At 43.7% G+C, this 24,850-nt stretch overlaps 1 protein-coding gene across 6 annotated transcripts in view; it reads right to left on the minus strand.

The window, feature by feature from the left end:
* Window positions 1–24,850, minus strand: part of LOC118283990 (collagen alpha-1(XIX) chain) — a 93,551-nt gene that overhangs the window by 17,083 nt on the left and 51,618 nt on the right. For 4 of the 6 annotated variants that reach the window (XM_047334812.1, XM_047334811.1, XM_035606505.2 and 1 more), the window contains 24 exons: window positions 20,209–20,295; window positions 20,090–20,134; window positions 18,268–18,300; window positions 15,466–15,504; window positions 15,297–15,359; window positions 14,563–14,598; window positions 14,155–14,199; window positions 12,870–12,923; window positions 12,319–12,372; window positions 10,926–11,006; window positions 9,208–9,249; window positions 7,743–7,820; window positions 7,351–7,386; window positions 7,146–7,199; window positions 6,855–6,908; window positions 6,177–6,218; window positions 4,057–4,161; window positions 3,877–3,930; window positions 3,357–3,410; window positions 2,257–2,310; window positions 2,061–2,114; window positions 1,331–1,375; window positions 195–245; window positions 46–90 (listed from right to left, as the gene is read on the minus strand). In XM_047334812.1, the coding sequence (XP_047190768.1) occupies window positions 46–90; window positions 195–245; window positions 1,331–1,375; window positions 2,061–2,114; window positions 2,257–2,310; window positions 3,357–3,410; window positions 3,877–3,930; window positions 4,057–4,161; window positions 6,177–6,218; window positions 6,855–6,908; window positions 7,146–7,199; window positions 7,351–7,386; window positions 7,743–7,820; window positions 9,208–9,249; window positions 10,926–11,006; window positions 12,319–12,372; window positions 12,870–12,923; window positions 14,155–14,199; window positions 14,563–14,598; window positions 15,297–15,359; window positions 15,466–15,504; window positions 18,268–18,300; window positions 20,090–20,134; window positions 20,209–20,295 (1,305 nt within the window). The remainder of the gene's footprint in view (window positions 1–45; window positions 91–194; window positions 246–1,330; window positions 1,376–2,060; window positions 2,115–2,256; window positions 2,311–3,356; window positions 3,411–3,876; window positions 3,931–4,056; window positions 4,162–6,176; window positions 6,219–6,854; window positions 6,909–7,145; window positions 7,200–7,350; window positions 7,387–7,742; window positions 7,821–9,207; window positions 9,250–10,925; window positions 11,007–12,318; window positions 12,373–12,869; window positions 12,924–14,154; window positions 14,200–14,562; window positions 14,599–15,296; window positions 15,360–15,465; window positions 15,505–18,267; window positions 18,301–20,089; window positions 20,135–20,208; window positions 20,296–24,850) is intronic. The other 2 variants (XM_047334810.1, XM_047334809.1) reach the window with 2 other exon arrangements.

Consider the following 24,850-nt stretch of genomic DNA (forward strand, 5'->3'; position numbering starts at 1 on the left):
GCACTGTAAATGGTTCGCCTCAGGCATAACAATTATTGTTCTTACCGGAGCACCGGGCGCTCCAGGGGGTCCTAACAAAGCTCCGCCGCTCTGAAATGACATTTTCTTACGTTATGACTTTTTTTTTACAACACGGGTCAGGCAACATCTTTAACCACAAACATGGATTTGTTGACTGGAGGCGCTGTCTTTACCTGCAGCTTGTACAGACTGCTCATCCCATTGCCCTCCACGTAGGGTACACCCTGAAACACAATCGACAGTAAATCAGGCATCTGGTGTGAGTGACGCTCCCCACCGCGCTGTGACTTTCAGGCACCAGGAGCCCCCACAAGAAAACTCGACAGTAGGTCCGGAGCAGTTATGTGGTGTTAAGCCCTTAAAAGCTACACGAGTGAGATCAATAGCTCATCTGGTGATTACACAAAGAGAGAGGGAGGTGCGAGAGAGTGAAAAGTGCAAAGAACAGGAAAAAAGAAAAAAAAATGAGAACAGTAGCCTTGATAATCTTTGAGCCAGTGCTAATTCAAAAAAGGGAGAGTATCTCAGAAATACAAAGAGCATACTGATTAAACAGAGATTCGGTGATGAGAACTGGGTAATCTGGACTTCTTGGGTCCTACTGGAACATGAAAGGGTGTTTTTCCCCACGATACACTATTGGAAATGTGGAAGGAATCAAGATTCTCATTTTGAAGGGAGCCGATGTCTGTGCCCTTTTCAGGCCACTGAGCCGTCCCCCGTCCTCCTAGACTGCAGTTTACGAGACCAGGGTGTGGGAGGGCAGGCCGGTTCAAGGGGGACGGCTGATGAATTATAGATTTGCCTTTGGAAGTGCTTACTCACTGGCCTTTTAAAAAGGGAGGGAACACGATTCAATGCCAGCGAGCAGGTCCCACACAGTTCCATATCTGTACACGTTTGTCGGCGATGTTGTTTCGTGTTCAACTGACTACACTGTCAGACCGAGCATGACGTAAGCACCGATGGTCACTTCAGTAGGAAGAGATGTCAAGGCGAGTTTCTGGCTGTATAACCTTCATACGAAAACTGGGGAAAAGAAGATCTTTGAATGGCGCCGATAAAAAGCAAGAGAAGAGCCACGTTTAAATGTTTTCACCTTTGGGTGGAATAGATGGCTATAAGTCTGTAACCTTAAGATTCTTTTTTTTTTCTTTTCTTCAACAGAATGGAGAAAGTCAGTCTCACGTAATAACTGTAAAATGTATTTCAGAGTACATGTGAGGCCCACGCAGAACCCCGACCCTGGCAGAGTTTTCTTTGGACTTGTTATCGGCAGTTGGCTGCTGCTGGAGCAGGCGGAACTTACCGGAGGCCCTGGAAGCCCTGGTCTGCCTGAGGGTCCTTCGTTTCCCTGCCACACAAAACACAAAGCAGAGGAATTAAACATGGCTGTGGAAATGCAAATCTTTACACAGTCCCATGCTAATGTAATCCAACGATAACAGCAACAACAACAAGTGAAACAATATCTGGTTTCCTACACTACTTTTGGTTCATGTTGGTATGAGACAAACTCTGGCTAAGACTAACTAACTAATATTCATCATAGGAACTGGAACTATCTAGTTTTTTTCATTCAGATTCAGGGAGACACAAAATTAAGAAAAAGCATATAGACTTTTGTTTTTTATACTCCCAGTCAGTTGCATTCATTTGATACAGTCTTTGTACCACAGTATTCATCAAAACATACAGTATCTGAATATACTATACTGATATTTCTTCATTAGTCCCAACTGTGGGCATATTTGCTGTAGCAGCAAAGAGGATAGTAAAATAGTTGCATCAGTGGGGAAAGTGATAAATAAGTAAACATGCAATATAAACACGAAAGGATACATGAAAAAATAAGGGCAAAAATAAATATAAGGAATTATAGAAATAGCAATAATATATACACTGTAATGGGCTAAATGCAGTGGAAGACGCATGGGTATTGCACAGTTTACTGGAATTGCACCCGAGTGAATTAGTGGTGCAAAAAACTCAAATTTGGAGCATGTGGTCTACTGGGAACAATAGCAAAAAAATCTTACTTTATCTCCTTTTGCTCCTGGTTGGCCCAGTGGACCAGGTCTCCCCATAAGCCCCTGCAAACAGAACGGCATTCAATGAAATCTGATCTGTGCACAAACCTCAGAAAGAAAAAGAAGAAGGCGTCACTCATGTTGTGACAAAATAGAAAAGAGATTCTGTCTGATATCAGCTTCACATGAAGGACATCCTTCTTACCGCGGCCCCTGTGCGACCGGTCACACCAGGCAGTCCTGGCGCTCCCGTAGGCCCCTTGGAAGAGACAAAGAGGATTCATCATTCATGAAAAAAAGAAAAACAATATTTACATTCATACAGTATGTTACAGCAACACTGGAGATGCAATATACCTGCTTGAAGCACTAGTGTAAGTTCAGTGAGGAAGACTACGCTCATCGTAGTCTAATTCTCCGTCATCCTACCTTTCCTCCACTGCAACGCACCTGCCTTGTTGGCCAATCGTCTTGCTGCTTGTCTTTTTTAATATGAACTCTCTCCCTGCCTTAGTTCTCCATGCCATTCTCATCAGACTCATCTCTCTCTATCAACTCGGCAAGTCATCAAGCACCAACACCGGCGGTCCCTGGACTCCATGGGGGGATTTATTCTGCCGCCGCTCAGGACTCCCCACGGAGTCTAAGCACCAAAGACTCTATCAAGACTTCTCATCACATATCATTGGATGAATCTGTGATAAATAATTATTCTTCGCTTACTCGTCTCTCATGATTCAAAATTGAAACTATAAATTAGAGGGTGAAACCTTTCCATGCAAGCATCTACTGTATTTTTAAGGTGCTTTTTTTTTGGTCTTTTCAATATTCCTTTTTCATCACTAAATAGAACAAGAAGAACAAAGCTGAAAGACGGGATTTTATTGAGCCTGTAAAAGCCAGTAACACGTTTCTCGTCGTGAAAATCTGCTCCAACTACAGTTCAATGCTGAAAGTTGACCTACGAAATGCTTCTCAGCTCCTCCGGAGAGTGCCTTGTTTCTTAATCAGCGTGCGTGCACGCGCACACAGACGCGCGCTGGGCCGTCCAGGTTCCTTCATAAAGCAGTTCCTCAGAGGGCCACAGACGGGGCAGAGTGCACATCCAGTTCTGTGGACGGCTTTTGATAGCTTCTTTACAAAAACAGCCCTTCAGAGCAAACAGGCTCAAAAGACGAGGGCGACATTACAATATATATTTACATCCTTTTGAAGGGCCCGCCTCTCAATGACGCAGTGACTTCCAGATTGTTAGATAACTGACTGAATTCATTTGTTTAGATTTGAACTTTTCCTTCCACTCACCTCGTCGCCTTTATCTCCTGTCGGGCCTGGGAACCCTCTCTCTCCTTTCACTCCCTGCAGGAAGGCAGAACCCCGCGAGGGAGGAAAAAGTGAATGTTTTTCACCGAACATGAAAAGACCCAAAACTAAAGGCTGATGGGTGCAAACTTCAAAATGCCTCTCTCCTCTCACAGCACATGACTTGCAATTGCCAAGCCTGATTTTTTCTCTCTCGCCGCCGTACAACAGCGTATCCATAGCAACAACTTCTGCAGCGAGCACATAATAATATTGAGTTGTGGAACAGCTGGTTAGGCCACCAGAGATAATCTAAAAGCCAATTTATGGAAAGCGTTTGTCAGTGTAAATACTACATTAAACACACACAATAAACAATATCATAGAATGAGCCAATTAGTTTGACAGATTATTTTGTCATGCCGAAAAGCTGCGTAATTCATTTAGATCCAGAAAAACAATTAAATTTAGGAATTTGTTTTGTAGTATATAGTACATATATGCCTGATATGTCCTTGCCTACCTTTGGGCCTTCTTTCCCAGGGTTACCCATAGGACCTCTTATACCTGGATCTCCCTGCGTGAGATAGAAATACTCAATCAATACGGGTGTAACTGCACATACACTCGCAGTATTTAACAATCAACCCCAATAGGAAATAGTCGTGGTCAGATAAACATGTTTTACATGAGTGACTGGTACCTTTTCTCCCACCAAGCCTTCCACTCCTTGCACTCCAGGGATCCCCTTCTCCCCTTTTTGCCCTGGCAGCCCTGGGACTCTCGTCTGGCACACACTGCAGGCATTCTGCCAGTGCAAGGCGAGGCAGGAAGGAAGCAAAAGCGGTGGCACAGATAAGATTTCGTCAAACTGAGCCGGGGCACTGCATTATTTCGCCCTTTATTATGTCACATCCCCTGGGTGGAGGACGAGACCCCGACCGACACAGAGTGTTCTCTAAATGTCTACGGAGCAGAAATAATGTGAACCCCCCATGAGCGTTTCTCGTCTGGGTGAGTGGTGAACTTTGTCAAACTCATCGACTGTGACATTCAGGCGAGAATCTTAAATATCATTTTCCCCTGATCCAGTCTAGATATAGGCACCGCCACCTTCCAGGAACGAGGTGCGAGCTGTAAAAATGGAGGGAGGCAGTAGAGGTAGGTATACTACTGCACACCATTAAAAACAAAAAGAGTCTGAAATACGACATACACATAAGGAGAATAAGAACATGCTATTGTTGACTTTATGAATGTAAAGAGGAAAAACAAAGTTAAATGTTAGGTCTTTTTTTGTATGTGTCAACAAGGTGTTTGAAGTAATGATTAAAGTGTCACGGAGCGATTCTGGTGAAGGCTGTGAACAGCAGCTGAATCTAACAGAGCACCTAAACTGTCGCTAAAGGAAGGGGTGACAGAGGAACACTGGCATCTGGCTTCAACCTGTCAACGACTTGACATGTGAAGGCATTAAAGAGTTGACATGCATGTCATATTTGAACATAAAGTACAAAAAAACTTCACTGTAGCGCCTGTGCAGTCCATTAGAGAACAACACGATGTAAAATGACTAAAAATCTCCCGTCAATAGAACAACAGAACTAATCAGTAATTTCACAAAGGTTTTGATAGAATATGCATTTTCATAAAAGGTGCAGCCACAAAAGAAGCATTTGATCTCCCTTCCGATCCAACAGTGTGTTTTGCATTCGGTCAGAAAAGGGGAGCTTGAAAATTCTGCAATGATGAAAAACATCAGCTCATGGCACAGTTGGAACAGACGGAGCACTTGAAGCCATTTTGCTTATTTGATAAGTGTTCTCGCACGGTTCTTGCACTTTTTGGGTGATATATTCATAAGAGCTTTGGACAAAAGTGTCAGCTAAATGAACGTAATGCGTCACAGTGAGAAAGTAAAGGCACAAGCTTCAAGTCTTCATGGTGGCTTTTGGGACCAGACGTGTCATTATAAGAGTGTATTAATGCTTTAAGGTTTGGGGCGAAGTTTTAAGTGACTAAGTACCTGAGGAAATTACATGAAGCCATGCGAGGTGTACGAGAAGTGAGTGCTGTTTTCAAAGGCTTTTCTTGTTTGGCTTTTTTTTATTTGGTCATGCAAACTTTTTAGAAAAAAGCAGAATATTTGGTTAGGAAAAGGGGGATAAAAAATCCAGAAAAACATGGTCATCTAATACATTATTTTATACCAAGTTGATCTAATCCACCATCATAATGTATGAATTCAATAATAGCCAGATAAGCAAATGTAGTATTTCTTTTTATCTTCAATTGGCACAGATTAATGTTGCATCTCTATCTGTGACACCATGAGCACATTTTCCCAATTTGACTTTTGGCCATTGCTACCCATTAAGACTAATTGGTGCAGTATTAAATATGAATGAGGAAAGTCCTCCAGTAAACTATGAATGTAGGTTTTTTGTTTTTTTTATTGCAGCATGCACAAGCAAGATAAATAAATTATTATCGACAGCAATTTACATCTTCCTGAATCGTAAAGCTTTTTTTCTTTACACTAGTAAACTAATGTGAAATTCTGTATGAGGTCGGAAGAAACAAACAGTATGTTTGCATATTCATATAGGGGTTTAATAGCCACACTGGTGGGGCAGATAATTCTCCCAGTCATCCTGATGAGGACACCCACAGGCTTTCATTATCTCTTAAATTGATAACATTAACATATCAGTAACAAACCGTTCAAATTATGAGAAACTGATCACTTTTACAATCCTTATCCCGTGCATGTGAATTGATGGTGAAAAACTGTGATCATCATTAACTATGAAGATAAAATACCTTAAGTAAAGCACCCATGTCTCCAACGATTGGCAAGGCAGTCTGTCAAAAAAAAGAGGGGAAAAAAACTGAAACATCACCGCAATTTTATTTTCAGAGCTAACAAATCTTTCATGGTTTGGAATATATTCTGTTGCATTTTTGTTTGGGGCAGCTGCATCTTGCAAATTGTCCTAAACATCAATTCATAAGATCCTCTTCTATGCCTTCAAGGAATGTGATTTTTCCACAAACCATTCAACAAATTTATTTTTTCATTTTGCAGTTTTCAATCTGCAACGCTTGAGGAAACGGTTAAATAACTTTGTTGCTAGACAACAGAATCCTCACACACCCTCTTGAGCTGAGAAAAACATTTTGAACCGAAGCCTGTTTTTCTTTTAAAATCATAAATGGCTTTCAAGGGTCTTTATGACACATGAATATGAATTGGTTAAGATTCCACATTTACAAGGGCTTTGATGCGGCAACAGCAGAAGCACTCCTATGGCACTCAAACTACAGTTATCAGAAATATAGTAAATGTTGTTTACCTGAAACATAAAAAGACAAGACAGACAGGACAACATGTGCCAACAGCAGGAAGCTGCTGTTCGTTGTAAACTGCAACGTTTTCCTGAAAGTGATGGTGAGCGAAGGGACTATAGCTGCTTATTATGGTGAGAATTTCTTACTTACCGGTTCACCTGGGGGTCCAGCTGGGCCCGGTGGGCCTGGTCTACCAGGGGAGCCCTTTAATTGAGAAAAAGAAAGATGTTAACAACCCCCCCCCCGGCTATGATGTCAAGTTGAGTTGCAAGGCCACAACTGAATTTTCACACCCGTCTCAGTCGGTGGCGATTTGTATCCAGGATCTGTGTTCATGCTCACAGTGGGAAGCTGACACTCTTTCATGCTTCCGGCCATCTTTTACCTGCGGATGTGTGTGGGGAGTGAATATGAGCGGGAGGACAGACTGATGTCACTCACCTCTCTTCCTGGAGACCCAGGGGGGCCAGAAAAACCTGGGGATCCACGAGGGCCCTGAAAAGAACAAACACCCAGACCCCCGAATGAGTTCCCCAGTAATTGCAAGACTGCTGGTCACAGCATCAATGAGCTGCGGACAATCGGTGAAGGATAGACTCGAACGCGTTTGTTTGTGTGTTGTGGATTCAGAGTGTTTTGCACAGACCTCAATTCCCGCCCTTCCCGGGGGTCCCACGGGGCCCTAAGAACACGCACAACACAATCTTGTTAACACCATCTGCCCTCAAGTGCCCGGGATCCAATAAAGGAATTGTGTTAGACACCTTGCAATATTATTGATTCCCTGTCTCCCACAATCCGGTATTTCAGAAAATGAAAGACGAGACTCACTCAGAATCTAATCTATGGGGTTTCAAACTGGCGGTGCGGAGCACATACGTACACGTTTTCATCTCAGAGTGTATTTAACAAACGCTGATCTTCATTCAAAGAGGATCTCACTCACAAAAACGCCTAAAGACATGAGAAGGTCGTCATAGTATGAACTAAATAGTGATTGTGGGAGACAGAGAACAATCAATACAACACCCCACTCACAGGCGAGCCGATGAGGCTCTCTCCAGGTTCGCCTTTTTCACCATGGTCTCCGGGCAACCCTGGGACGCCTCTCTCACCCTGACGAGAAACAAAATAAAACATACAGAGAGGAGTCGGTGGGTTTTCAGCGATGGTGAATTCAAAAGTCATGGAGAACTGCTGCACTGCATGATCATTAGGTATTCAGACTCTGCTGGAACTCATTTTCCCTTTATGTTTTTGCCGTTAGCAGCTTCAAGGCTGAGGAACAACTATGTTTAAGGCCAATTGGTATGCACATGTTCATTATCCATTTCATTTGATCTCATGCATGTGCTGTGATATACAGTATAATACATTCTGTTTTTTCTCATGAAAAAAACCCCCAACACACTGATAATTGGGGCATCCTCCATTACTTCCCAAACCTGCTAGTGAACTCAGCATGACATCACCAGAATGTATTATTGTAAAAAAAAAAATCAAATAGATAAAGCATACAAGCCCATTTTGGCTATGAAAAGTTATCGCCTACACCCGTAGCCCCTTTTTACGCAGCACGTTCAGTGCAGTAATCTGTGTATGAGGTACAAACACAGAATGGTGGGCACTGTTGTCCCACCCTTAAACCAGTAGCGAAGGTAGTCACAGAGCTAGACGATGTCTATGTCCAGGGTGAGCTGGTATGGCGGGACAGACGCCGGCGTCACGCGTCCGATTCTAGAGCGCTGTCTCTAGAGCATTGTGCTGGCTCGTTTGGTTCAGTGTGAGCACAAGGCGGCATAAGGGGGATTCCTGCATGCAAGATTCTAGTTCTAGGGATAAGATTCTGATTCTATTCCACCAACAACATGTCCATGAAACATTGCACAGCAGATCAACTAGCGACTGAGAGCTCGTCTAAACGTCCACCAACACCCGAACATCATGCTGTATTGAAGAAGACTTGAAACTAGAGATTGAGACCATGAACTCATCAGGAAAATTGTTTACTGACGTTACAAATCAAGCGAGGAGTAGACTAATTTTCTCATAGACTTCTAAAAATGGACTTCTTTTTGCCGCCAGTGGAGTTGCCCCCTGCTGGTCATTCCAGAGAATACAGGCACTTGGACCCGGTGATTATGTGATTAAAACCTCCAGCATCAGTTACTCCGTGTTGTAGTCACAAATGAAAACTTGAACAAAGCACCCAAATGCCAACAGTTCAGTTGTATGAGAATATTGTTTCAGGCTAACATCTTTTATATAATCATGAGTGTCAAATACCAAATTTTGAAGCATGCTGGTGGTGTTGATGTCGGGATGCTTGATCATAAGGTTGTAAAGTATAAAATACTATATACTGTACCTTAACATGAAAATAGCTTATGACAGTACAGTAGCACACACATCACTGATCTACAGTATCTCAAGACTTGAATATCTATAGTATAGTACAGATGTAAGTTAACATGTATGGAAGTATAGATGATTGTGTTCCTACCTTGGGTCCGCGAGACCCTCTAGTGAGAGACAACCCATCGCCCTACGAAACAACAGGAAGAAGACGTCACAACATGGATTCACTGTGGACTCATCAGCCATTCACTTTGAGGCCCGAGGGGAAAGGTGGAAATAAAGACACTTATCTAGTTGGAAATTAAACAGGAATATTGAGTCTTTGTGAGCGACAGTCCACAGTGCACACAGTCTGAACACAGCGCTGTATCACGAGCTCATGTTCAGTACTGCTTACAACATTTTGTAATAGCGTCCGTGTACCGAGGCGTCCTGATAATGCCATACCACGGAGAAAAAACCCTGATTGGAATCGACGCTACTGTAAGCATAATTTACTGTACAGTCCAGATGAGACATTGATTTCTGTTCCTGGCATGTATTAGTGTTACAAGTCCTACATTGCACAATGTAAATTAGCTGGACAGAATTTGGATTTGAGCTCACGCAGCAGTTCTACAGTTTTAGGGAAGGAATGTGGGACAAATGTAAAACAGAGCAAAGTTTGGTAAAGTACAGAACTTCTCAAGATTAATAATATAATCCTATGACTGCATTTTCTTTTTGTTAAAAACAAATGGTTCCATTACGCATTATGCATTGGCACCGTACTTTATATCACTGCTTGAGAGTGGTGGGAGATCCTATGCTAATACTAAAAGTCAAAAGAAACAATGGGTTAATTGCTCATTATTCATTTAAAGGTAAAATCAATAAAGTGACATTAACTCCTCGAGCAGGCCGACTCATTAAAAAAGGCTCAGACCATCTGTATTCACTTCCTGTTTATTGCTTTCCCCCCCCCCCTCCTTTTTCTCTGTCTTTTATAACAATAACCATAAAAATGTGGAGATTCCACTTTCCTCAAAAGCCTCCTGACAAGACCGCCTTTCGTAAAAAAAAAAAAAGACTATCAGGATCTATACAGAGGTGCCTTCCCACTAAACGACAGACTTCACTTTGTTTGAATTTTGAAATATGTAAAAACATAAGAGGTCATTGGCCTGCTGTAAACATGGCCCCTTGACACACACACACACACACACACACACACACCCGCACCACGTCCCCCGGCATTAAAGAGGTTTAAATACTTCAGCCTAAACACAATCTTTCCCGTATTACTCCGCTCAGCTGAACACAGTGACACTTGCATGATGAGTCGGTCTACTGTCTGGCTTAATGTTCAGTTCAGCGTTTCCACACTCTCACACACACGCACACACGCACAAACACACAAACAAACATGATTGTTTAAAGCCGACGAACGCTTGCCGTTGATTGAGGAGTGCAAGCGGCGCCAAGCAGAACTGAGGCCTTGGCTGCACGCATGCAGCCAAGAGGCTGTAATGAACATGTCTATATGCAAAGCCATGTCCATAAAAGAGAGTGCTTCAACAGCTATAAGCTCCAAAATGGGAAGATAGGTGATTACCCAGACTGGGGTTATCCAATGGTGGATTACTTAATGGTATTGCATCTCCATGTCACGGCAGCTACGCAGCTGGAGAAGTGGAGGCCAGGTTCCCTTTAACTTGTGTGACACTGTTCCAGCTGTTTGCAGACGATCTATGCTTCGTGAAAGCCTGTTGAATTTTTCTTCTGTTGTTTTGCTCCTGTTGCTACTTTTTCATTCTGCGACTCAAGGGCCGGAGCAAACACAGTCAGATGAAAGTGACTGTCAACGCTTGATGTAGTACCCACCATGTAGCCACCTCCGGGTTCTCCGGGCTCGCCCTTGGGGCCCGGAGGTCCCAGTGGCCCCATCGCTCCGCCAGAGTCCCCCTAGAGACAGAAAGACAGACAGTATTCAGAATTTGACCCTTACAAACCCACGAGGCAGAGACAGGAGTTTCTGCTTTCTGTTTCCTGCCCCTCAGCTATATCTATTGAATAATGTCATGTGTCACATTTTCATTCAAACGTTGTCAATGTTGCACCAGCAGGACATTTTGATTCATTTGAATGTATTTTCCAAAATGTTTAAACTTGCACAATGTCCTTTCAGTGCTGCTCCTTTTTTGCAACATTAGTATGGCTCTACGGATGGAAATGTTGGCCGGTCAGACCATCTCAAGGATGCCAAGGATTTTTGAAGACGAATCCTACTGACGTCGGTGGGTGACCCACTGACCTTTCCTCAAGTGGCACCAGGAGGTCAACACTTCCATTTGCCCAATACTTAAAATTTAAGGCCATATGTCTGCAAAGATAATGACGTTCCCACCAGCCTCTGCTGCACTTTGTGTTAACGGCCAATTAGCAACTCTTAGCCAATCAGCAGGCCAAACTCAGCTTCAGCTGAGAGCACCACTGTGCCTGAGAACAACCTCACAAAGCTGCTGGTGCATCTGTAGATTCTTTGTCTTGTCCCATGTTTCTTTTGCTCTATACTAGTTTGAATAGTTCGAGCAACATTATTAACGGCTAGTCCTACTACTAACAGTCAAGAATGTGTCACCCAACTCCCCTTTGAAGCCACACTTACAGCTTTCCAGATGCACCTGGAGCTAGACTAGCCGTGTCCCTGCTTTATAGTCTTTCTGCTAAGCTATTCGGATCTGTCTCCAGTGCCTAGACGTTCTCTGTTCCACATTTATTTAGTAGATTACCACATTGATGTACAACCAGAGCTGGCTTTCGAATCCGAGTGAACATCAGTACAGAGAAGACAAAGGGGCATTATGAATGTGAACGGACGTAGGAGGCGTGGGCACTTTGTGTTTATCTCTCTGCCCTGCAGTGTAGCACATTGACTCCACCAGGGACGGAGACTAAAGTACAGCTTTGTTTTTTTCTTTGACATGCGACGAACCCAATCAAAGATGCACGTCAACTCTGCACTTTTCAACCCTGCCACCTGCAGCACGGCATTTGGAACGAGTCCGACCGCGAGAAGAAATCAGCGAAGGGATAACAGAGGAGTCAGGGGCGTCAAACGTGAAAGAAAGAGAGCTCCAACATGATTGAGGATGGCAGGCAGGGCGAGCAATCTGCAGTGTGTCTTCGCGAGTTGTCTAGCATGTTCAACCTGTGATCAAACATCACAGCTTCATATTTTTCTCTGAGGTGAGAACTTGATTTGAAGTTTACCTACCTTTTCTCCTTTCGGGCCGTCTCTCCCATGCACCCCTGGCTTCCCTGACGAGCCCTGTAAATAGTGGTGAAAAAAGGAGATGGATCTATCACCGGGCCTTCATCTCCTCACACATTCATCTCCTCCTCCTCACTGCTTCAGCGGGCTGCCGTGTCCCAACATAATTTCCTTTTGCCAGGATTTATGAAATGCCTCCTTTTCCCTCCCTGCTTTTGAATAAAGACAGATGCTCATTACTGAAGCAGGTGTGGAGAACAGATTGGGCCTCTGCCTCCGTTCCTGGCATAAAGCGCTTAGATTTGCCTCTTTCCACTAATTAATTCTTAAATTTGATTACTGATCGTCTGTGTAAAAATTCTGGACTTTTCTCCCCACTTCCTCCCCGCGACTTCTCCCTCTGTCTCTGCCTGTTGGGGTTTATCTGTTGATCTCTCTCTTTCTGTCTGGCAGGCTGAGTTAGAGAGCAGAGGATATGGCCGTGTGACAGATAAGGCTATGAGAGAAAGGAAGGCTCGACGTGAAGTGCTCGTGTCTAGTGCCAATATACTCACTGGCTCGCCCGGGAGTCCTGGGAGTCCAGTGGGTCCAGCCAGGCCTAGCTTCCCCTGGCAAAACACACAGGGGAAAAAAAAGCAATACTTTGGGCTATTTCCTCCATTTGTTTTGTGACAGAATTGTCCGGGCTTTGAATGTTAGAGGCCAGCCAGCGACACTGTATTTCAAACAGCAATGATGTTCAAGAGTTGCCCCTGCAGCATTGAACCATGATTAGTTTCATGTGAGTTTCTGGGGGATATCTTCGTGACTGAGCAGCGGTAGGTTTGTAAGTTTGTATCTGCGGTTATCGTGTTCTAAATAAGCTGTTCATATGGATTCCCCTTCTTGACTCATTATCGTCTTTTATACATGGTTGAATTAAGAGATCCATATATTACCGTGGAAACCGAGCTCACGTTGGATTATAACTGACAGGAGCAGTACACGAGCGTCAGTCTCCATGCCTCTATTTTTTCATGATTAAGACACAAATAAAAACATAGGCCTTAAAAGTGAAGCCAAAACATCTCAACCGCCCCCTGGTGGCTGACTACAGTGTAGTTCATAAACCCTGACCCCCTCCATGTCAGCAGAAGGGACGAGGGCCCAACTAAGTCAAAGTGAAAAAATGTTTCGTCATTTTTCTGATAAGTTTGCTTTTGAGTAGCTATCTGATGCTAAAAAAAACCCGGGTGAGAGATTGTGATTGATAGGTAAGTCTGACACGCGATTGGTCAAGGTGTATCAGTGGGACCTTGGATGTCAGGGCTCCTCTCCACGAGCACTTCTGCACAAAGATGACATTGCCCATATTCAGTGTATTTTGGCTTTACTTTTGTACAGTAGGAGGAAGTAGAGATGCACCATCCATTTTACAGTCAATGCTCTGAACGTTGTATGAAATATTTATCTTCAAAAGAGTGTGTTTGCGTCATTGAGTGTGTTCACGGTGAAGCGTGTGTGAGCATTTACAAGACACACGTTAACTAGGTGCTACCTTGTAAAAGTAATATGCAAAAAGTAAATACGTTTGTATTCATCTCCATATTCCCTTCACAAACATCCTGTTAATATTATAATAATTGCCTGAAACAGCTAAAGAAATGGTGATACACTGAATTTAATGTGATTTTTACCCTTCAAGTATTTGAGTTAATATTGGCCTGAAACCACTGGAACTCCCTCCATGTGTTTGTCAAGCTATACCGTCTCACTCTTGTCCAGATGCAGCCGACATCTCTGTTTGACCTACTGTAAGTGGCGCAGCATCTCAGACACGACATGAATACAGAGACTCACCTCTGGTCCTTCACCTCCCTTTAGTCCTGGCGGCCCTATGCTTCCCTGTCACAGTCCCAAAAGTGGTGGGAAGGAAACGGAGGAGGCAGGAAAAGGACGAAAAGGAAACAGATTTGACTACAGCTCAAAGATACCTCTTACAAAAGTATAACACAATAATCTCCGGCATGTTGTGGAGCCACTGTCCAGCCCAGGAATTACTGTATGTCAAGAATCTTTTCTACATCAGTAATGGTTTTAATCGATCATCTATATACTCCATACAGTCCTAAAACGCTGAGTGCTGCGGCACAGACACTCCGAGGGCTACATAGAGTTGTACATAAATAATTTTGGAGCCACATTTTTATTGGCATTCGATACGGAAGCTCAAGTTTTAGTGCAAGTGATACATCTTCAACGAGTTACCTTGAAGCCTTGCGGTCCTTGTGCTCCTCTCTCCCCCTGCGGACAGTAAAGGACATAGACAACAATCATTTCTTAAAAAGTGCATGAGGAAAATAATAAAGTCATTCCCTTTTCTTCTGACTGGAGTAAAAAAAAGAAAGAAAAAGAATCATCAAGGGGCCTTCATAAAGTTTGCTGTCATTTTGTGTGAAGTTCGAGAACATGGTATATTTCCTTTGCCAAGTTTCCCTTTGTGCTCTGAGAATGTGAATAAAATCAAAGCAGCGCCTTTAAAAAAACAAAAAACAAAACATGTGATGTACCATTCAATACATTTTGCTCTTGCCTTCTTTTCTTTAGTCTCTACATCTAATCTATTTTTCCTGTTCATGTGGCCGACAGTCGTTTGATGTTTGGTCAGCGGCATCAGGGGCCATTGTAATCTGCTCGCTTCGAGTAGATGCATCTGTTGTTTTCGAGGTCCAAACGGTAATTGTATGCCAATTTATTCCGTGCTTCACCCCGTCAGAGCACAAAGACAACGGCGAAACTCCACATCTGAACAGCGAGTGATCTTCCATTGTTCTTCGCGGATCAACGCTTAGTGCTGATTTTGTTGATGTTGTGTGGAGAATTGGAAATATTGTTCATGCTGTGGTGTCAAATGTTAGCTGCATTTTTTGAAAGCTAATGCTGATTTCCCTGGGGTTACATTGTCTTTAGTGAGAAATAAGAATAATGAGAGAAATAGTCACCTGATCTCCCTTCTCTCCCTTTTGGGTCCTCTCCGCCATTTCATCCTCAAACACAAGAGAAAACTGACAACTTCAAAATCTGTCTGCGCGTACAATTCGAAGAGGAACCACAGAACATAAAATGTCATACACAAACATTTGAAGTGTTGTGATATGAACAGCTGCTTACAGTTCCAGAGAGCTGTCTCAATCCGTGAGCTGTCATCACCTGGAAGCAACGGAAAAGAGAGTGTTGTCTAAAAAAAATCTCCACTGCTTTAGCAATTACTGCAGGGAAAAAAAATAAGAAAAATGAAAACAAACTCTTTTGAGCTGTTGACAGTTTTTAAAGGGACATTCTCCCTAAAATGCAGTCTTAAGAACCGTTACATTCCAGGAAGAGGTGGAGCGGTGCAGTCACTTGACGATGAGTTACTGTTGGACTACAGATCACATTTCACTGCTGCCACTGGAAGCATTTACCAAAAGCCCGGTGGCACAGGCGTATCTGAACACAATCTAAATATGAGATGCAACATCAAAACATTGGTGTAAACCGGGTTTGGAAAAAAAACCAAAACGTTTGAGGCGGAATTCATTAGAAACTGAGCAAATCAAGGGACAAGGTTGATTATAAATCTCAAATCTATAATCAACAGCACTCATTACATCTAGACATCCTCAGGCCATTTATGTTGTGTCCATCATATCTGAGTGCAGTTCTAACTGACAAGGCCTTGGGCGGTTTACAGCAAATTGACACAATAGGGGAAAGAGACAAAAGAAGCAAAGTTGAAAACTGAAAGCCGACTCGAGGGAGGTGAACATTTTCATGCCCCCAAAGCACTTAAATTTTGGAAGGATGTGAGCCTTTTTATTGAAATCATTGTCGCTGATTTCTTCCATTTTTATCAATATTTTAGTGTTTCAACCAGTGCAGGTGTCCTTGTCTCCGGATAAGACTGACCCGGAGTAAAAAACTGAACAAAATAAACCTAGTCTATCTAGTAGCTCTTTTGCCTAAACTTGACCAAACTCTGACAGTTCCGTAAAGTCGACCGTGGGTTTTATATTGTAACCATCAAGGCGCATGTCCTGCTATATGCAGCTTGCTGCTACTGCACTATTTCAGGACACACTCCCGCGGGTTGTACCGGACGGTAGGGAGGACTTGTTGGTCCCGAATAGTGTGCTCCTGTGAGCCCTTTGAGTGCGTCGCTGTAATTAGGTTCCGTGCAAACGAAGCTGTCATGAAGTGCTCTCCCCCTCCTTCAGCAACAATGGTCAAAGTAATCATAATTAAGACACGGAATCCCTCACGGTCCCAGTGGAGCGTTTCCCTAATCAGCAAACCGCCAACCTGCAGTCACACACACAACAGCAGCTGTCTGGCCTTGGACGCCGGACAATACCCGCGCCGTCAGTGTGCGACCCGGGGAGAAGTTTTCGCCAGAATTTGTCCCCAGAGCAGTGGAATACTGCAAAGGGCACATTTACGAAACATAACTTGGCATAAGAGATTCAGTTTAATAGATTGTAAAACTGCATTGTGAAGCGACACTGGCAGCAATAAAAATAGGACAGTGTCAGGGCTAGAATGACTATTTTGCTACTTTAAGGGTGATGGGGGAAACGATGGCCGAGCACGCCTGTAAGCCCGCCGCTCCTCCCCATCGCTAATAAACAGAGGCACAAGAAGGTTTATGAAGGGGAGGTAATGATCTGAACCCGTGCTTCTGCTGTGTAAGGGAAATCAATGCTTAACTGCCAAAATTATCTGCCACAGGAAGGCAGAGAGCGCAGACAGAGACTGGTACTAAATATTCAAACAGGCTCATTTATCAAATGACTAATGTTTTCCTCTCCGCCGTGTGCTATAGGATGGATCTCCTGTGTCCTGCGGTTCACACCTCACTACACTACAACGAGCACAACTGAGTATTTCAGTCCTGATGGACCTTATTCCTCATCGTCTTGCTCCAGCTGAAATGTAGTTTACGGAAAAGAGACAATCGTTCAAAAAATTATTGCAAAGCAAGGCCTCACTGTTATGAGCAGCCATTCAAACGGCACGTGTTGTTATGTATTCTTATTAAGTTGGAAGACTTTTTTTGGGTTGGACACAAAAAGGTGAAACCAGCGGAGAGTGTGAGTGATATATGTTCCATTCATAATTAAGTTGTCTAACTTCAGCATAATCACCTTAACAGAGAATGAGGATAAGAAGGGTATAGCACCAAATTCTGGGCACTTTACATAAGCAGTCTCTATTAAAGCAAAATTATCACTGATGAAGATGCTAAGGGATTTGATAAGGCTTTTTTCACAAACTAACAGCTGGGAAAGTTGTGAGAGGATGTCACAGACACATGAGAGGTGGTTTGATTTCAATACATTCTTAAATGAGTGAGCTATTGAAAATGCAAACTGTTCTTTTTTTAAATTGTTTTTTACTCCCAGGTGTGAAAGACTTAATGGCTGTCATTCTGTATAATGGCAGTGGTTTTGACATTCCCACATGTCTAAAAACAAAAAAGTTATTGAAGATTGAAGATTGAAATGGGTCGCCCCTGACAACGCCTTAAGGGACATGGGCCCTGGGCAGACATTCAATGCCTTGCGCCCTCAACTGCATCGTCATCTTTGGGGATTTTGATTTGATCAAATCTGTGAAACATCTTCCTGAATGAGCTCTCCAACATATCCCCAAACTATACACACGTAAAAATAGAATGTGGTTACAAGATGATGCCACAATGTTGGTGTTGTGACAGCAAAAGTAAACACTGCACTGCTGTTCTGTTTTCCTCCGGGGTCTCAAGTGTTCCAGAGGAGGATGTGGACAGCTTACTGATGCACAACAAAACTGGACATGTTCTAGGGTTTGTTGCACAGAACAAAACATTGATATTGTAATGATAAAATGTTTCTTCTCAATGCTACACTAATTGACATTGAAAGGTATTCTGTAAGGTGGGCTTGTTGTACTCACAGGACCAGGAGGACCAGGAGGGCCAACATCACCCTGCAAAGACAACAAAAAAACATACAATCAATTATTGTATTGAAATAAAAAATTGCCACTCATGAACTCGAACAACTACATCGACAAGTTTTAAAGCGACGATAAAGGAGGCAATTGCAGCCTGCAGAGAAAACACCGTCAAACTCAAAGGATGTGAGACGAATCATGAGTTGAGTGAAAACAAAACACTAAAGAACTGTTGCTGAAAAGCAAACTGCGATGGAGTGCATCACAGTGTTCCTGTGTGTATAAACTGTACATACTTGTACCAAGGATAACCCTTTGTAATGGGTGTAACAAGGTGAGCTTCAATGAAACATTTGAAGGTTCCCAATTGTGAAGCCTTGCGTGATCATCTGTTCTTACATTCATAATTTACAAGCTATAACTTCATATGAACGAAAGAAGAAAACACAGCACGACATCGGCCCATGAACAGTACTGTGAGAAAAGCTCTACAGGCTGTGCCTTCTCAGGTCAATTTGTAATTTTAATAACAGAAAATATTATAGTGTTAAGTCCCCATTTGATTTGGATTAACATAGTGAGAGACATGGTGTAACCTAAATCCTGGGAACATAAGGATCTAATCGAACAACCTGTACAACTCATTGCCAATCCATCTTCCATCTTCGCATGTAATTTATTCTAATTTTTTGGCTACCTTCCCATCATCAGGGTGCACTGCTGAGGTGGTTTCCAGTCTCTACATGTAATCCATCAGTTGGTCACATAAGTTTACACTTGGTCTGGAAGACAACATCTCAACCGTGCCTTCATGTCGGTGAGTCTATCACTTGTCGGTCACTTGTTGATGGATTGCCATAACATTTTGAACAGGCGTTCATGGTTCCCAGAGGATTCATCCGACTGATTTTGGTGATTTGATTTTTCCTCTACTGCTACAGTGACATTGCCCCCGCTGGAGCCATGCCGCTAGGATTCATCGTCTGGTTACCTTGTATATTATAGTGAGAGTGCATCACAAACAGCTCCACGCTGGCACCGTCAGCAGCAAACAATAATGTGTCAACTTCCCTATAGCTTTAGGTGAAATCCCCTTTTCAGATAAAGTATTCTGCTCAGTAAAAAAATAAACAGACAAACATAAGTAGTTAAATAAAAGACATGAGGGCAAAGCTGAAAAGCCCATTCTTTGTTCTGCGCCTGCCACAGTGGGGCTTCCTCCTAGAAAAGTATCACACAGACACGAACGACTACAAAAGGAGTCTCTTGCAGCGCACGCAGACGTACAGTCGAGAGCAAAAGAAATGATTAGAATCATGCTTGCATGAGCAAAGGATAGGAACAATGGCGACTCTAAAAAACCAAGAAACAACCACCTGCAGTTTCCTTATTTGCATGCTCGATGATATCAAGGATCGCTGGAGGACAAACAGACTGCGAGAAGATAACTAACTCGAAAAGGTTTAGCCTCTGAAATCTGGTATATTAGACCCACTATATCCTTTGATCTACCATAACTCTGCACCACGTCTCTCTCCCTCTGTTTTACTCAGTTTTGCCCCCCCCCAACACACACACACACACACACACACACACACACACACACACACACACACACACACACACACACACACACACACACACACACACACACACACACACACACACACACACACACACACACACACACACACACACACACACACACACACACACACACACACACACACACACACACACACACACACACAGAGGCTGAGTCTCAGGGAGCACTAACACAGGGAATCATCATCGATGACACTTTGACATTGATGCGACTTACTTTTTGTCCTTTCATCCCGCTGGCACCCTCTGCACCTGGCTGACCCTGTGGGAGGAGGCCTTGGTTAATGACTCTCTCACACAATGGCATTGTAAATGTCACTGCAGGAAAATACGTACAGGGTCTCCTCCCTCTCCTTTTCCCCCTGGGACTCCCGACTCGCCCTTCTCCCCCTGTGTGACAACGGAGCGGATCATCGACAGTGACTGACAGCGGAGACGGGGCAAGGAGACAGAAAGCTCAGAGAGTGAAAGGGAGGCAAGGGCAGTTGTTATGCTAAATAAAGTCATCATAAGACAGGGAAAAGAAAACATACAGCACTGCGTCATCTCAACATCAAATTTGTGTGCAATTATGGTGGGAAAAGAAAAAAGGAACATGATGATTGGTGACTAGGTGGTGTCTTTATGTGACTGTGGTGTTATGCTAGTCTGGCAGGAAAATGAAAAAAAACGAGCCCCTGTTGCATTGCAGCACTTTTCCACGTTTCCGTGGTAAAATCATTCTTCCGTCTGCCGATAGATGGCACTTTATGACTGCTGGTTAGCTTCCCCTCAGAATATTGTCTTAACAAGGATTGCTTCCTGTCAGTTATGTGGAGAATACTCTGAGTAAACACAACTGTAAAACAAATGTTCTTGCACCTTGGTCAGGACACACAGAGAATGAATAATTAAACAGATGTGTGATGGAACTTTCTTTTTTTTTTAACACATACTGTATTATGCCGGCGGATTTCTCACTCCACTTTTTCTTGAAGCCTCAGTAGAAGATGGATTATTCCTGTATGCATTTCCAATCTTCTCATGACCTATTATGCTCACATTTTTACTGTAACACACAGTCTTTGCTCTATAGTTACAGTATATATGGCATTGCCAGCCATGCTTTTAGGTGTAAGTGTAGACAGTACCGAATCAATAAGAGAAATCTTTCGTTTCACTTATACTGACACGTTTTTAATGAAGCTCACCTAACAGAGAAAGAAAAAAAAAAATACAAAAGATTCGCAGGGAACATTCAGACACTATGAAGCTTCTCATTGACATGTGTCTGAGTAGACAAAGACGTGGGAGAAAGGCTGCAGCTTATTTGCTCCCTCCTTAGCAGTGGCTGGACTCTAACAGACAATAATTGCCATTCACTCTCAGCCCCTCCCCCATTCGCTTGACTCGCTCACGGCAGCCGCTGTGATACCAATCATTTAATGAGATATAGTCACTATTTTCTTGTCTAAATTATGAGCTGTTATTAAGTCAGGGGACCGCTGGCATCGGTGAACAGATGGATTGTCCTATTAATAATTTAGGCAGGGAGGAGGGACTAGTGGCACAATTGACTTTGAGTACTAATTGAATTCTGCACAGCTTTATCAAGTAAACGGGAGCTCGCAACCTGACCGGAAAATCAACTATGTCATTGCTGTGTTGTAAGTCTTTTCCCCCCACTTACAGTACAGAACAAGTGCAAACAACAAATTATACTGTACACAGAAAGTGCTTTACCATTGTGGGGCAGTTTTTAACCGAGTTACGACATTCGATCTTAATCACATCTGATGGAAGGTTCGTATTCGGATGTCACATACACAAATTTTGTGCACCGTGTTCTGGCACAGACTTATCTGGGAAAAATAGAATATTTCACAGGTTATCTTTGTTAGGAATCCGTGGAAGATCAATCAAAGTCAATTCATTGACAGAAGGGTATGTAACAAGTTAATAAACCTTTCAAATAAGATTAACTGCGCCACAGCCAATATTTATCCAGATTATCACTGTATTTACACAATGAGATAGCGCAGCGAGTATAAACCGGGGGACTGGTCCACCTGTGGATGTCTGCGGGAGATATGTTGACTGTAAGACACCTCAAGTCATCAAACTGCAATTGAGGCCCCCTCCGTCCCCCTCCGTCCCCTCCGTCCCCTCCGTCCCCTCCGTCCATCCATCAACATCTGCAGTGCTCTGTCAGAGCTCGTTTGAGACTGTCAGTGGGAGATACAGTTATGGAGATGTGATTCATGAAACGTTATCTTCCCAGCACATCATGCACTGCACAGACCCCTTTTTTTCACCCCCACTTAAAATATTCAGATTTTGCTGAGAGAGTGAGAGGGGGCTCGGCTCACACAGATGTTTCACAAGCTGCAGTTTAATTTAATCTGTGTCTGTTTTGCCAGAGCTAAAAAATGCACAAGGGTGGCCACTGAGAAGGAGGAGTGAACCCCGGATGCTGTTCCATCATCGCTGCTCGTGGAAACCATACATTCATCTCGGAGCTGTAATGGGCTCAAGCCTCTCGCACTTATCGTGTCAAGCTGCGTCAATTCCTTTGAATGCATTGCTACACTTGTTTCATTACAGCAGATTATAGTGTGAGGTTGTTCTCTGAGAGAGGGCAGCTTTCTAGTCAACCTCCGTAAGTATGAATTCATAATGATAAAGGGAAGATGTATCCGTAATGTAGGAGCATGACTGATTCATGGCAGGGGCAAGGCTGGCTTGCATATTTAATCGGAGCATTAGGGCATTGAAACAATGTTTCTTCGCACTTTCTTATCTCTCAACAAACGTCGGCAATGACTCAGGTATTGTAGAAAAGTACGATTTCCATCTCTTTTGATTGTAAAGCAGGTCTGGGTGCTTTATAAATGCTGTGACGTTATCACAGCGCTAGATCCACCTAGAATTGCAAACAGCCCGTATTCAGAGACGCAAAATAGGGAACCGGGACTTCTGTAACTTTGTGATAACTATATAGTAACTGTCCTCAGCCATTCCCCCAGCATGATCCAGCTGGACCATTAGACTTCTCTTTTTTCCCCTGACACAGACTGACCACCGGCATTAAACCTACACAGGGCACTGTCCCGGTCAGTACAGTTCGACTGACCCTGCCTCTCCAGCTCCGGCTTCTACCACACCCAATTGTGCTGCGAGCTTCTTCCCTGAGGGCCCCTGGCTCCTGCTCGGGGCTGACACAAAATCCCTTAATAGCTGCTTCCCTGTTCCATTACACCCGTAGCACCCTCCTCTTGTGTTCCTTCGGGGCATCCGGCGGGAGGAGCGTTCTGACAGCCCGGGTGAAGATTTCCCTCCACCAGCGGCAGGCCGGCAGTTTCTCTCGACTCCTCCAGCTCGCCTACCTTCCGAGTCAAAACCCTGATTATTTGGTCTCCAGCCAATTTCGGTGCACGTCCAGGCAACATAAATAAAGTAGCAGCCCCATCTCTGTCTCAAGGTGTCTCCGCCTGTCTAGAGGCCTTGGGAGGACGAGCCAGCTGTCCTGCCAGGACCAGCTGCTGTCAAGCGACAGAGGTCACAGACCCAGGCTTCATTCCACCACCGCAAGACTGAGACAGCAACCAGTCCGGCAACCAAACAGAGCCGCTGTCTGCTCCCACAGGCCCCATTAAGCAGGTGCTGTCTCCCCCCTTAACTCTCATTACTGATGATTCGATCATCAGACATGAGTCAGCAGAGCGCGCACACACTCTGCTTCCCAGGTACTACTGGAAAAGACATTGCTAATAGATACCACAGCATTTACATATTCCCATCCCAACGTTGCCAGGGTTCACGTCTGTTTGAATGACAGCAGTCAGAGGTGATTTCTTTTTTAAAGATGGGAACATGGGGAACCAAGGGTGGGCACTTTGTTGATAATTATAACCTTGTTTGGAAAGAGGTCACCTCTTTCGTGCACATGGTGCTTTCCAACAGTTTGGAACTCGGCATCCGTTATCCCTGTGCCTCCACACACACACACACACACACACACACACACACACACACACACACCTGCCGCTCTTCAACGTAGCACGTTCAGACCAGTGTTGACTTGTCCACCTCACATAAATGTGATGAACTGTACACTTCGTATCCACCTCCGATCCAGGGTGCTGTTCCCCCCCTCTACCCTCAGCCATCATTAACCCTTTTTAAACACGTGTTCCGCTATAACAACTTATTAGGTACAGGGCTTCCCGTCCACTTTCCCGTCTGAAAGTGGACGTTATACGGTATAATTTAAGAAAAAGAGAAAAAGAGTGTTGCTTTTTTTCTTTGATCAGACTATGAATGCCACATGAAATCACTGTTTGAAATCTGGATGGTCCAGAAATATCACAAAGCTCGGGTCTGCTGTGTCACGACTTGAGCTAGAGAGGATTATTCCAGCTTTTGTGTCCTCCCGACTGGACTGCTGTAATTCCCTTTTCACTTGTCTTGGCATATTATCTCTGAACTGTCTGCAAATCATCCTGAAGGCTGCTGCAAGGTTGTTAACCAGATCCAGCAGGAGGACACACATCACACCAATTTGATCTTTCCTAAATAAGCCTCCCATTAGGTAAAGAGTCCACTTTGAGGTACTTGTTCCCACAAATAGAGATCTTCATTGTCAGACACCTGAGTGCATCTTTGACCTTCTCCATATAACCAGTAGGTCTTCTGACCGGGGCCTACTGGCTGTCCTGCGCACTAGACTGAAAACAAAAGAAAATCATGCCCCTAACGTCGTTGCTCCAGCCTGCATGTACAGTAACCTTTTAAACAGCAACTCAAGCTCCATCGGTTCATACTGACCTTTGTCTCAAGATGTCAGCTAATTGTTCTTTGGTGCGTTTCTGTTTGGGGTCTTTGGTTGCCCATGTTTTTAGTTTTCATGATCTTCTCTTTCACTTGTATCTCATGGCTTATGTTTTTCTTTATCATTGCCTTTGTCATAATCGATTGTATGCCCCTATGGGCAAATTGT

Source organism: Scophthalmus maximus, chromosome 10, assembly GCF_022379125.1.
Source record: "Scophthalmus maximus strain ysfricsl-2021 chromosome 10, ASM2237912v1, whole genome shotgun sequence".
Taxonomy (NCBI): domain Eukaryota; kingdom Metazoa; phylum Chordata; class Actinopteri; order Pleuronectiformes; family Scophthalmidae; genus Scophthalmus; species Scophthalmus maximus.